Genomic DNA, 12,913 nt, shown 5'->3' on the forward strand with positions numbered 1-12,913 from the left:
CGAGATCCCAATTCGACATATATATATATATATATATATATATATATATATATATATATATATATATATATATATATATATATATATATATATATATATATATATAAAATCAACGCCCCTCTGTCACGAAAACAATTAGAACATTTAAAATCATGGGAAGTGACGATATGATACAAAACTAATTAATAGAGAATCTTGTATTTCTTATCTTAATTAATTGGTATAAGAATTTCATATTTTATTATGTAACATACCATGCATGCATATCCATAACTTGGAAGATCATGAGTACGAAATTTGAATCTTGAAAATGTAATCTGGATTCGATTTTTAAATTATATTTATGATTTGTTACTAATTAAGACAATTGCTTAACTATACAATTCAATATTCAACAGTTAAATAATATGATTCAATCTATGCTCCGATTGTGATATATATCTTATGGAATCTGCAAAATTAATGCTTGTTTAACCTAATTGTAATCTTTATTAAGTTAGAATTAATATATCATGTATATGCTGATCTTAATTATAACCATATTCTTGTGGTTAATTAACATAAAGAATATCGTCTGACAAATTTAAAATCTTATACTTTCGTGCATGTTCCAAGACTAAAAGAAAATTCTATTAAAGTTTGATGTTTCATTATGAATATTAGAGATCTTTGAATTACTGGGTTTTTCTTTCGAAAATTAGCTTGGTTAATTAGATAATTTTATTTATTATAATTATGATACAATAGTAATTTTAGTATAAAGATTATTTATTTTAATAATTTTTCCGACACAAAGTGCTGGTGCAACACATTTTCTTGTAATGCTAATTTAGCTGGTGGGTCCTGTACGTATAGGATAAATAGGAATATCACAGCTAGCGAAGGTTCGGTTGGCCATACAGAACGAAGGAACCCTCATGTTTGTCGTCAAATTAATTAGCTCCTTCACTCAATAAATAAATAAATAGCTCCTTTTTCTTTTATTTACTACCATAAAAAGTTTTCCCTGCAGGAAAATAAACCTTCACACGCCACCAAAGATAAAGATTCTAACTTCTATGTGCTCGACATTTTTTTTCGAATATTCTCTTCGAACAGAGTTAATAGCTGATCCTATGTTGTAATTTTTGTTTTTTTAGATTTATGATTTTGATATTTTATATTATTGATTGGAGTTTTTTCGTACAAGGTGCATACATGACACCAATGCAGCATGGACGTCATGCCGACATGTGCAGTGCAAGTAGGACATCCGATGAAACATGATTAAAAATTGATTTAAAAATGAAAAACTTCGAACTAAAACTGAAATTTGAAAACATAGTGAGAAAAAATCATAAAGAAACAAATTATTATGACCAAAATTGCAGTTTTCTTGTATTGATCATGTTGAAGAAAATTGATCTCAAATTAGTGATGCGAAAAGGAGAAATTATATTTTTGATCATGTAACTTATACATATTTCATTTTTAGTAAAATTGTCGGTCAATTTATGGTCTTAGTTCACTAACTTGTACTTATTTTTCAATTTTATTATTTTTTTAACTGGAGCGTCGATATGATATCCGACACGCCAACATTGTCTAATTCTATGCATGTCGTTATTTTCCGACCCTGCATTTAGTACTCAGGTAAAATAAGACTAAAATTGGTAAGTATATAATTGTATGTACCAAGACCATAAATTGACCAATAACCAGACTATAAATAGGAAAATATGAAAATTACATGACCATATATATAATTTGCCAGGAGCAAAAAACATTTATTGAGGAATTAATAAATAAGATATGCTAATCGGAAGTACATATATTTCATTTTAATCAATATTATTATATATTCCTGTTGTTAGTAGACTGAATTCAATGTTTTTTTTTGGGTGAATCGTTTATTTCTTTAACGAGGAATCCCTCTCCATTTAATTTTAAATACCGAATAATTACCTCTCAAAATAGAAAGAATACGCAATACACAATTTTTTCGTTCCTTTTCTTTTTAACAACTTGCAGCATATTATTATTATTATCTGAACTTGTTCTGGAATGGGACCAAGCCACTGGACTAACTCTCTACACTTTAATCTAAATTTTTGAAACATTAAAATTGTGAAGTACATCATATCTATATCTTGGCGACTAATTTACGGAATGTTTATATGTATTACTACCATCATCTCAAATATATAAGTCATATATTTTTTTTTCCGAATATCTCAAGTATATAGCATGTATTCTTGTTTTTTTATTGATATAATCCTATTAGCTAAGTTTTGAATTAAATATAGAATTTATATTTATATTTTTAATTTGATCGAAAATACCAACAAGTATGTATATTTAATGTAATAATTATGATACATGTTGTTTCCAATGGTAAATTTTTTGTTTTGAGTATGTAATTGTAAAAGAATGGTGATCTCTCAGGTTACATTCTTGTCAAATTTAGTGACATTGAATAAAATAAAATCCATGTGTCCATGAGTGTTTTTCAAAAACGGTGGAAATATATATAATTGTCGTTTGAGTTTGCGGTTCTACATCTTACAAAATAGTACAACAAAAAATCCGGAGTCGCTACACTTTTAGATTACACTTGGAAATCTTCAGTCGATGGTATGAATTAATGAGGTAACAAATTCATGCAATATTATTGTGTCAAAATAAATATAATTTTATAAGAAAAATTAAAATGCAACGATCGATATTCAACATTTTATTAATTGAATTAGCTAACTATCTTGTCCCATTATTAATATACCATCATTTTTCTAATCACAGGACCAAAAAGCTTCGTTCAGTACCATTATTACGGAAAGCAAAGTCTACACAAAGTAACGAAAATTCAACAGTGTTATCCGCAAATTCTTTATTTTTTGTTTCATCGAGAGTGAAAAAATTTCACGGCTACTCTATCTCGAAACTTTGATCTACGTACTTATTTAATTAAATTTAAATTATGGTACGATATCTTTTTGAAAATTAGAAAGTCAAGTTTGCGTAAACTAAATATATTCTAGAATATTCTTTTTTCACGTTATTAAAAGAAATAAAAAAAAACCTTTCGCGTTTGAGAAGAAATTGTGGGAAGTAGCGTAATTGAGGGGGCCATTTAAAGTATTCTAACACACACACACACACACACACACACACATGCGAGTGTGTGTATTGCATTAAATGTGTGAGACAAACAATGGCGTCATTATTGTTACATCGTAGAAGGTGTCGAAGCGTAAGTAATTAGTCAACACAATAATGCTACATCACATGTCTGGAAACCCAAGTTTATAAACTCCCGGTGAAAGGGCTCTATCTTATTTTTATTTTTTATTTAGAGCTACTTAATTCCCAATTTGTACATACTCAATATCCTCTCGAAAAAGTAAAAATAAATCAATATTCTCCACACCAAAGAGGTGTCCGAGATGATTGAGTATGTGAACGTTTGACCAATAATCATGAATTAGATTCTCTTTACTAGCACTTTATCGGACGAGAGTCTATCGTACAAGGATTGTCCAGCGCAGTTTACATGACTAACGCGATTTGAAAGATACTGAGTTAGCTCGTGAGATTATCTAGTATGCATCGAAACGTAGCAGGTGCGGGTTCGCATATCATAAAAAATAATATAAATAAATAGTTTATATGTCTCTATTATAAAAGTTTTTTTCCTTCTTTGGTTTTCCCAAATATATAATCCAATTTCTAAAATTAGTATAATTTTTTCTTGTTTCTTAATAGTATACGTATTAATTAACTAAGTCTTGTAAATGTGAAATAATTTTTTTAAATGAAGTAAATAAGGATAAAATATAAACTTTATTTGTAAAATTTGTTTCTTAATATGTGTGAAAAATTAAACAAGTCTATATATTTGAGACGAAATGCTCTTATATATATATATATATATATATATATATATATATATATATAATATATATATATAACCCTAAATAAATATAGCTTTTTTTTACATCTAAAAATAAATATAATAAATATAGTTTTACCCTTCGATCCAACCTAGGGTTTTGAAAATAAAACCCCAAATATTTTGGGGGGAGAAGAGTCAATGATTAAAAGTTATATTATAATTTCAAGTTAATGATTAAAAGTCGAAACGATCCCATCAAGTAACTAATGAGCATACAATGTAATATCTAGAGCAGTAAATTTAACAAAAGAGAGTCTACTCTCCAAGATTCGCGTGGAGTATTAAGCGTTAATTGTAGTCAATGTAAAAAAATGACAAAATAAATTGACTAACCGATTAAACTTTAGCTAAACATCCCAATAGATAAATCTGAGCATTTTATTTTTTAAAAATTTAGTTAAAACGTGGGAAATAAATTTTTTCCACCAACTTAGTGAATTATGAGTTTTTGTTTTGATATGTTAACTTTCAATTTTCGACTATTTTGGTTTAATTATTGATTTGACTACAGAAAATGTCAATGCAACATTGAAATAAGCTTCATATTATATCATATGACATGTCAGCAATTAAATAAAAATATCTGGAAACTAAAATTTAGTGTACTGAAACAAAATTTTTTTTTCCGAATCACTCCATTTTTAGATAGCGGTTCAACCAGTTGGTCGAACGAGAACACTGCTATATCATATTAAATAATAATATAAAATAATAAATAATATATATTGAATTCTTAACATCTTAAATGTGTGTGTATATATATATATAAATTAGTAATAAAAATTATAAATTATATTATTTCAAAAATCAAATTAGCTATGATACTACTCAAATAATATTTTTAAGAAGTTTAAAATCCAACTGATCATATATATAACAAAAAATTTAATTTAAAATAAATAAATAAATTGTGAACCGACCCAATCAGTTTTTGACTGGTTTCATGGGTTTATTACCAGTTCGACTAATTCTTCATCTGTAAAATGGTTTTTGGGTGATGTTCGGATTGGACTCGTGATCGGTTTCCGGTCGAATCGACCGGTCTTGTGAAAACACGGACAAAAATCAAACTTTTAAAATTGAATGGAACAAAACCTAAAATTGACTAAGTGAACGAACAATTTTTTTCTCGTTAAAATATTTTAGATGCTTCAATATTACCACATGCTAACGAATCAACTAATTTTATTGATAAGAAAATTAGATTTTAGGTCATGAAACTTTCATGTTTAATTTTAGTCTTGTTATCGGTCAATTTATATTTGAGTAGGTCTCTTGTAAGATGGTCTCATGAATCTTTATCTGTGAGACAGTTCAACTCTATCGATATTCACAATAAAAAGTAATACTCTTAGCATAAAAAGTAATATTTTTTAATGAATGACTAAAACAAGATTTCCCTCTCACAAAATACGACTTGTGAGACTGTCTCACACAAGTTTTTGTCTTTATATTTTTATAATATCAAATAACACTTTTTCGATTATAATTTTTTCATCGGAATATTGATATGATCTTATAAATTATGACATATCATTCGTGTTTGATGTCACACTAAAATGAAAAAAGAAAAAAATTCAACTTAAATAACTAATAAAATGAATTTACCGATAAGATGACAAAAAATATAATCTTATCTTAATTGTCTTGGAAACAACATGTCATACAAAATAATTGAAATTCATTAGAAGGTATAATTTGGTTTTACACATGCTTAAGATGTACACTACCAAACAAACACGCCACTGGGGGTCTTCTACTCAAGTCAAAGGGCCTACTTGCACTCTATATTCATACATTAGTGGTACGCGTCGAATGAAATATAACTAAACAAATATCTTTTTTTTGGACCTAAATGTAATGCCCCTACATAGACATCATAGGCGCATTTCTTTTCAGATGTGGCAAGTCTTTTTTTTAACCTTTGCATCTTATTTTTGGTTTTTTTTTTTTTTATGCATGTTTTATTCGTACCTAGCTATTCCTTCCCGTATGAAAAGAGTGCAATGACTATTTAATTTCTGTTTTCGTCAAAATTAAAATGGATTGTTTAATTAATTCGAATAGAATAAATTTTATACAATAAGCAAGAACGTATTCTAATAAGGCAATAATCGATCTTGCTGAAAGTACTAATATTTTTTTATTTCAAAACATCAATGATTTTGTGAAATCAATCGCTGTTTAATTACATTCATAGCCTATAACTTAATTCAACCTTTTCAAAATCATTACAATAGTAAAATGATCAAATAAACTAAATAATATTTAATCACAATAACACACAATTAACTAAATAATCTTTAACTTTGAAAGTTTCACGCCAGTCCAAATAATATTTGACCTAACAATCACGAGACAATATATTTAATATGGGCTGGCCTGTCTTACATGAAAATAGAATTATTTTGTGTAAAGTTCCATCCAAAATATATAAAATCAGAAAATGTGTGGATCGATCTCTTTTTGCGTGCGTGCGTGTGTGTGGGAGATTATAATATGAAGCGAAGAGGGTGGGGGAAAAGGTATCCACAATTGACACTTACTTTCTGTCAAACCAATTTTAACCCGTCGTCTACGGGGAACCAGGAAATCAAATCATCACAATATATATAAAATTAATATTCCCTTCTTTTCTATTTCATAAAACAAATTCATTTTTTTTTGTTTGCTTTTAATATTTGTAAAGAATTTATTCTATATATTAACTATTTTACGAAATTAAATATTCAAATCTTAGTATTTTATTATTTTAAACTAGATAAAGTTGTAACAACGTAATATTATATTATTATTGGGAGGAAGAAAGTATATACTTACTTTACCTTTGAAAAAATAAATAAAATAAATGGATTCATACTGAATGAGAAAGTAATATTGTATGTTTTGACTAGTGAGTGAGAGGCCCCTTGTTCAAGTGTCGTTTTCAGAGATATACTTTCGAGGAGGAATAGAATTACACCAAATACCAATCTTTTCTGAATTTCTCTCTCTCTCTCTCTTCTCCACGAGGGTGATTAAAAGAGTTTTCTTTATCACTATTTCTTTGAGTTCTGCTCCTTTAATTGGCTTTTTCAACATATCAGACAAGCTCTATCTTTTCACAACTTTACAATCTTATATGGGAATTAGTTCACCCTTCAAATCTTACAAGAATCAACTCACAATTGTGGGTTTTCATATCTTTACTTGTTTTTTTAAAAAATATTCTTCTTGATTTGCTCGTCAACAAGTACTTGGATTTGGTTTGGAAATAAATTTAGAGAGCCTGCAATATCCTCGCTTTAGCTTTAGTTTGTCTGAGATTTCATCATCTTTTTTAGATTACCTATGTTTTCATTTCTTCTCAAGACTTTGCAGTTTTGAACCCTTTAATTTCCGTTTCTTTGTATGCTTAGATATCAGTTTGAAGATTTATCAAATATTTGTCCCCTTTAGCTGTCCGTGTGTGTTTCACTTCCCCATATATTTTTTTTATTCGACTTTTGCAAAATTGTTGGAAGAAAAATACTTCAAGGGATAAAAAAAGCCACCATTTTTTCCCCAATTTCAAGAAGAATAGTCTTGTGAAAGGGAAAATAATGCCCTTGGAAGGGATATTTGTCGACGACTCTTCAAAGCAAGCTCCGGATCTTTCTCTTCACATCAGCCCTCCCAACATTAATTCCTCAGGAATCTGCAGCGGCGGAAGAGAAGTAGTTTCGAGTTTCGATCTTTTGAGGAGCAACAAAACCCCCAAGAATTGCAGCAGTTCTTTCGTTGAGCTATCCCTAGCTCATCCCTCAAACGACGAAATAATCCGGCCTGTGCAAAATCGCTTCTTCACATCAGAAGCATCGCAGCAAGAACAGCTCCAAAAACCTTATCACCATTTGAGCTACCAATCTAATCCCCAGTTGAATCAAATTAATAGCGGGGTTTCTTTGCTCGATGTATCCGACGGTCTGAGACCGATAAAGGGGATTCCAGTTTATCCCAACCGCCCATTCCCATTCCTCCGTCCGGACAATCACACCAGAGAGAGAGATCCAAAGATGTATTACTACCAAATGCCTTATCCTTCCTGGTCGTCATCATCGTCTTCTTCTTGCTCCTCCTTTTGCTCTTCGTCTTCTTCGATTTCGCATCGCCCCTGTTCTACGTATTTCGGCAGTGGTATGAATCAAACTCACATGCCAATGTTTAATCCGGGGCCTAATGCATCTTTTCCAGTCGGTGGTTACCGTATCCCGGGCGGCGGCAGCGCCAGGTTTAGTGGGCTCGCTGCTTCTTACCAGTATGGTTTGGGGGCTTCGCACGACAGTTCACATAATGGCATTTTGAGATCAAGATTTCTGCCGAAGCTTCCGGCTAAAAGAAGCATGAGGGCACCAAGAATGAGGTGGACGAGTACACTTCACGCGCGGTTTGTGCATGCAGTTGAGCTTCTTGGTGGCCATGAAAGTAAGATTTATATGCTTCTATTTTCTGTCTTCCCCCCAATTTTCACGCTTTCTTTTTCCTTTTTTCATATTTCCCAGAAGAAAAATTTAGGTCTATTTTTATTATTATTATTTTAAATTTGACTGGTTTTGAATTTCAGGAGCGACTCCAAAATCTGTACTGGAGCTCATGGATGTGAAGGATCTCACCTTAGCTCATGTCAAGAGCCATTTACAGGTATATCTTATTGCTTTATTCCGAAAGAAAAAAGTCAAAAAAGTACAAACAAAAAAAAAACCAAGAAAATAAATTCAATCCAACCTTACATTTTCACTCTTAGCTCTGCAGGTTTACGATGTCTACTTTTCTTGCACAAAAATCGATGATGAATGAATATAAAGAGAGAAAGAGAGAGATTACAGTGGGACAAAAGTCATCATTTCTCAATGATATTACGTAATTTAATTTTCTTCGATTATTGGTGAAAACAAGACATGATTCAGAAGCCCAGAAATCTTACAGTACTTTGGAGTAGGAGTAGCACTAGACTTTATGCATAGTCCACTGTCTTTTCTTTCTTTCATTTTTTTTTTCAATTCTTTCTTGATTTCCAATTATTTTAGTTTTTCATTCTGTTCAATGGTTTTAAATCACAGATGTATCGAACTGTTAAAACAACTGACAAGCCTGCAGCTTCTTCAGGTACATTAGATGCAAATCATATTTACTTCACATGAATCACTCTGAGCTGCTTCCATCGATCATTTGAAAATAAGTTTATATAATTGATTTTATTATTTCAGCATTAACTACAAAAACATGATGCTTTTCTTCAAACGGGCAACCCGAAAAAATCAATCGGCTTGCTTGTTCTCGTTGGATCAGTCTTTTGACTTGACATGATCATGTGCATAAATATCAAGATGAGATAATCATTTTATATCTCTTGACATCTCGGAATACTATATATGTATAATTTCATGAAGGGCACTCCGATGGGTCCGGTGAAGATGACCTCTCCACGATCGGTAATGGAGGAGGCGGCAGCACTGATCAGGGCCGATTCATGGATCAAAGAGGAGGAGGAATCGACTGTTCTTCGCAACAAGATGTGGATTACCCTTCCACTGCCGCGGGTACATTATGGAGCAATTCCTCTAGGTACGTAGTCAACAAGTTTTTCTAAAAAGGAAAAGATATCCATGAAAAAGAGTCTTGAAACAAACGAAATGTTTAGTAATTAATAATAGATATAATAAACTCGATTGCCAACGAAATAATGAGATCCGATGGATTTTGAATAGTGCTTAAGACTCAGATTGATGTTTACATATAAATTATCTTAAAATGGAATGATTATAATTCCTTTTGCATGGTGCCTGAAATTCAAATGTGAAATTTCGTCCACCATTTTCGAAGAACTAAAGGGTTCTTGTGTAAGCTTTTACTTTACTTATGTTCAGTTTCTTCTTTGCTTTTCTTTAATATAATCTTTTAATATTTTGCAAGATTTTCACCTGAGATTGACCCATCATTATTTCACTACTCGGATATATATAACAACACATTCCTAATAATCGATCGTGTATGAGATTTGTAATGAATATTAATTATATTACATAATATAAAATGGATCGAGCAGAAGAGTATATTTGAAAAATATTTGATTGGGTTCACAGAAAAGTTAGAAAAATAAACACAAGTATCATTAAAAGGGAAAATAATTAATATAAAGTAAAGCAACCAGTGCACGTAACATATATAAATACATTTTCCTTGCTCCATGGGGTTATACATAATATTGTGTAAAAGTGTTTAATTATTAAACCCGTTTTTCTATTCTCTCATCACGAGTAGACATTACGTACGTAGAGGATCCAAGAAAGAACTATTGTATCGAGTCTATTGGCTTAGGAGCTCGCTCTCTCTTTTATTGAAATACTTTATGTGTAGAGTTTTGGCCTTTTTTTTAAACGATGGAATCCACCGCTGCTATTTTTCAGTTGCTTGCAAGATACGCTAGGAGTTTTGACCTATTCTTGAAGGTATTATGTGTGTAGCTGGCTTTTTCTAACTTTTTTTTGTTTGTTTGTTTTGTTCTGATTGATGGAGATGACAAATGTTTAAGCCCTTACGGCTTAAGCAGTTGATCCAAACGGTCCCGTTATTTCTTGTAGTAGATTGTTAATTTGAGAAGGAGTTTGCAATAAAATTTAAATTTACCATGCATCCATCTAATCATTCTCATTCATCTACATCTTTTTAATTTTCACAAAGCCGTTGCATACTGAAACAGTAGCATAGATAGTATAAAGCAATGTTTGATACCAGCTTTTTTGTCATTTATTTTGTTTGGATAATTCCTCTTTTTTATACAAAACAAATTGTTTAATTCACACACTGTCCAAAATGTTGAAACAAACAGGTTCCTAACTCCAAAACGATGCTGTTTTCTGCTCATGAGCCTTCTTTAATTTCTGTACTTTTTGGTTTCAGCAGGAGGGTTCTTTTTTTTACTTCGTCATTTTCTTGTTTAAGATATTGTTTCCATTTTTAGGCGTTTGAATTTTCACCAACACTTTTGTCTGAAAATATAACATTTCATTTTACGATAATATATCATGATACTTAACATTTGGTTTTATGGTTTTTTTTCCCGTTCGAGGGCATTGGCACTATTACTGCTTAATGTTTATTTAGCTGTATACATTGAATGATCTCCTTTTCTTTTGATAGTTATTCAGGGAAAATTACAATTTTGATTAATAAACTGATCATTTTAGTATAAGTTTTAGTTTTAATTCAGTAAGTTGGTTTTTATTTTCACTTTTTGTCCATTTTCACCAGTGATATTTTGGCACCGTAAATTGCTGAAATGTTCTGTACCACGTCTGTGCTCCGTTAAAAAATTTATAAAAATGAATAAAAGAACAACTTGCTGGAATAATACTGTAACTTGAAAAACTATAGCACTAAAAATTTATAAAATTCCCAATTATTATTTGTTTGTCAAGAAGAGAAATGAGTTTACCAATTTAAAGATGCTCTACTAATTAGTCTAATACATCAATTTCATAGTCCAAAATGTAATAGAGAGCGGAAAAAGGGAGAAATGGGAATTTCAATAAAGTGCAAGAGGAGACAATTCGCCTCCTCCTCCCTTGACTTGTTTTTTTTTTTTTTTTTTATCACAAATTTCACGTCTTTTCTTAAAGTTTCACTTCCTTTCAAAGTCATTGCATCATTAATTGACTCATATCATACATTTTTTCTGATATAGAGTAAATCAAATACGAATACTTCCATTGATTTTGTGTTCTAATACAAATTACTTCATTAATGATTATTAATTAAATGAAAGAATCCAATTTCAAAATTTATGTAACAAACTTAATTAGTGAGCATCAGCAATCAGTTGTCCTTTATCATCATCGTCTGGATGAAAAAATGACTATCAAAATATATAGTTTGAGTTTCTGCAAATATATAAAATATCTGATTATTCTCTTGTAATTAACATTTGTACTTGATCTATCCCGAAAAATTTAAATTAGTCATCTAGTTTAATTAGTCTAACAAAGTAAATTATGTTTCAATATTTTCAGTAGCAGAGAGGATTGGTTACAAGCGAATGCTGGTGAGTCGCGCAGCTTCAACATATCGTCGTCCAATCAATTAATGGAGGTAATTGAGTTTCACTTCAAGTCAAGAACTTGATTGATAATTTTAGAAAGTTTTAATTGTTAATCATGTATAATATTAGCATTATGATTAGTCAAGCTAAGATTGCAGTGGAAATTATAATTTGTTTCTCCAATTTAATTACACAAAAACTTTAGTAAGACATCTCACGCGTCAATTTTATGAGACGAATATCCGATCCGATCCAACTCATGAAAAATATTATTTTAGGGTAAGTATACCCAGATCCATGAGATTTTCCTCTATTCATTTGACTATATGCATACAATTACTAAATCAGCTCCTTTAAACATGCAATGTAAATAAATTTATGAGAAAATTGAGCAGTCTTTTGTCATGGTGAACTATAGTACGTAAATGAACTATTTGATGTATTTTATACTGTTTTTCATATTGATATGCATATATTAGTACTGAGCATGTGTGTTTTATAAACTTAAAGATCAGTTCCTTATTTTAAACATTACAAATGCAAATGCAGGAATGCGAATCCATAAGGGGAAAGAGCTATGGCGCAATTCAGAAAGGAGAAAAATATAAAAACCCAAGTTTGGAGTTCACACTAGGGCTCAACAATGAAAAGTTTCACGACAATGGTCATCTCGTCTAGCCTCGACTATCAGCCCCTCTTTAGTCTTTCTCTCGAATTCGATCCTGCGTATAAATTGTATGGTTCTTTCAAGAAAAGAATGCATGAATGTATAAGAAAGTATTATGAGTAAAAGAAGAAGAAGAAGCAAATTTTTATATTTTTCATTTATTTTTCCTTGGTTCCTTTCTTTTTTAAAACAATCAATCTCATTTTGGGATATCATAGGATAATTTATAAATATAATTTTGTTTTCATTCCCATTTTGT

General features: G+C 30.4%; 1 protein-coding gene across 2 annotated transcripts; it reads left to right on the forward strand.

Moving 5' to 3' along the window:
• Positions 1 to 6,912: 6,912 nt before the first annotated feature.
• On the forward strand, positions 6,913 to 12,811 carry LOC140821986 (transcription repressor KAN1-like). Of its 2 annotated transcripts, XR_012115879.1 has the most exons (7): positions 6,913 to 8,374; positions 8,514 to 8,590; positions 9,010 to 9,055; positions 9,340 to 9,514; positions 10,357 to 10,398; positions 11,959 to 12,037; positions 12,537 to 12,572. XR_012115879.1 is itself a non-coding variant. In XM_073182688.1 (6 exons), exons 1-6 carry the CDS (start codon positions 7,513 to 7,515, stop codon positions 12,663 to 12,665), a joined length of 1,368 nt encoding a protein of 455 aa, XP_073038789.1. In that variant the 5' UTR covers positions 6,915 to 7,512; the 3' UTR covers positions 12,666 to 12,811. The 2 variants fall into 2 exon arrangements, 1 of the variants encoding a protein (XP_073038789.1); XM_073182688.1 differs by lacking the exon at positions 10,357 to 10,398 and having other exon boundaries at positions 6,915 to 8,374; positions 12,537 to 12,811.
• The last annotated feature ends 102 nt before the right edge of the window (positions 12,812 to 12,913 follow it).

Source organism: Primulina eburnea, unplaced genomic scaffold (assembly GCF_022965805.1).
Source record: "Primulina eburnea isolate SZY01 unplaced genomic scaffold, ASM2296580v1 ctg739_ERROPOS11973397, whole genome shotgun sequence".
Taxonomy (NCBI): domain Eukaryota; kingdom Viridiplantae; phylum Streptophyta; class Magnoliopsida; order Lamiales; family Gesneriaceae; genus Primulina; species Primulina eburnea.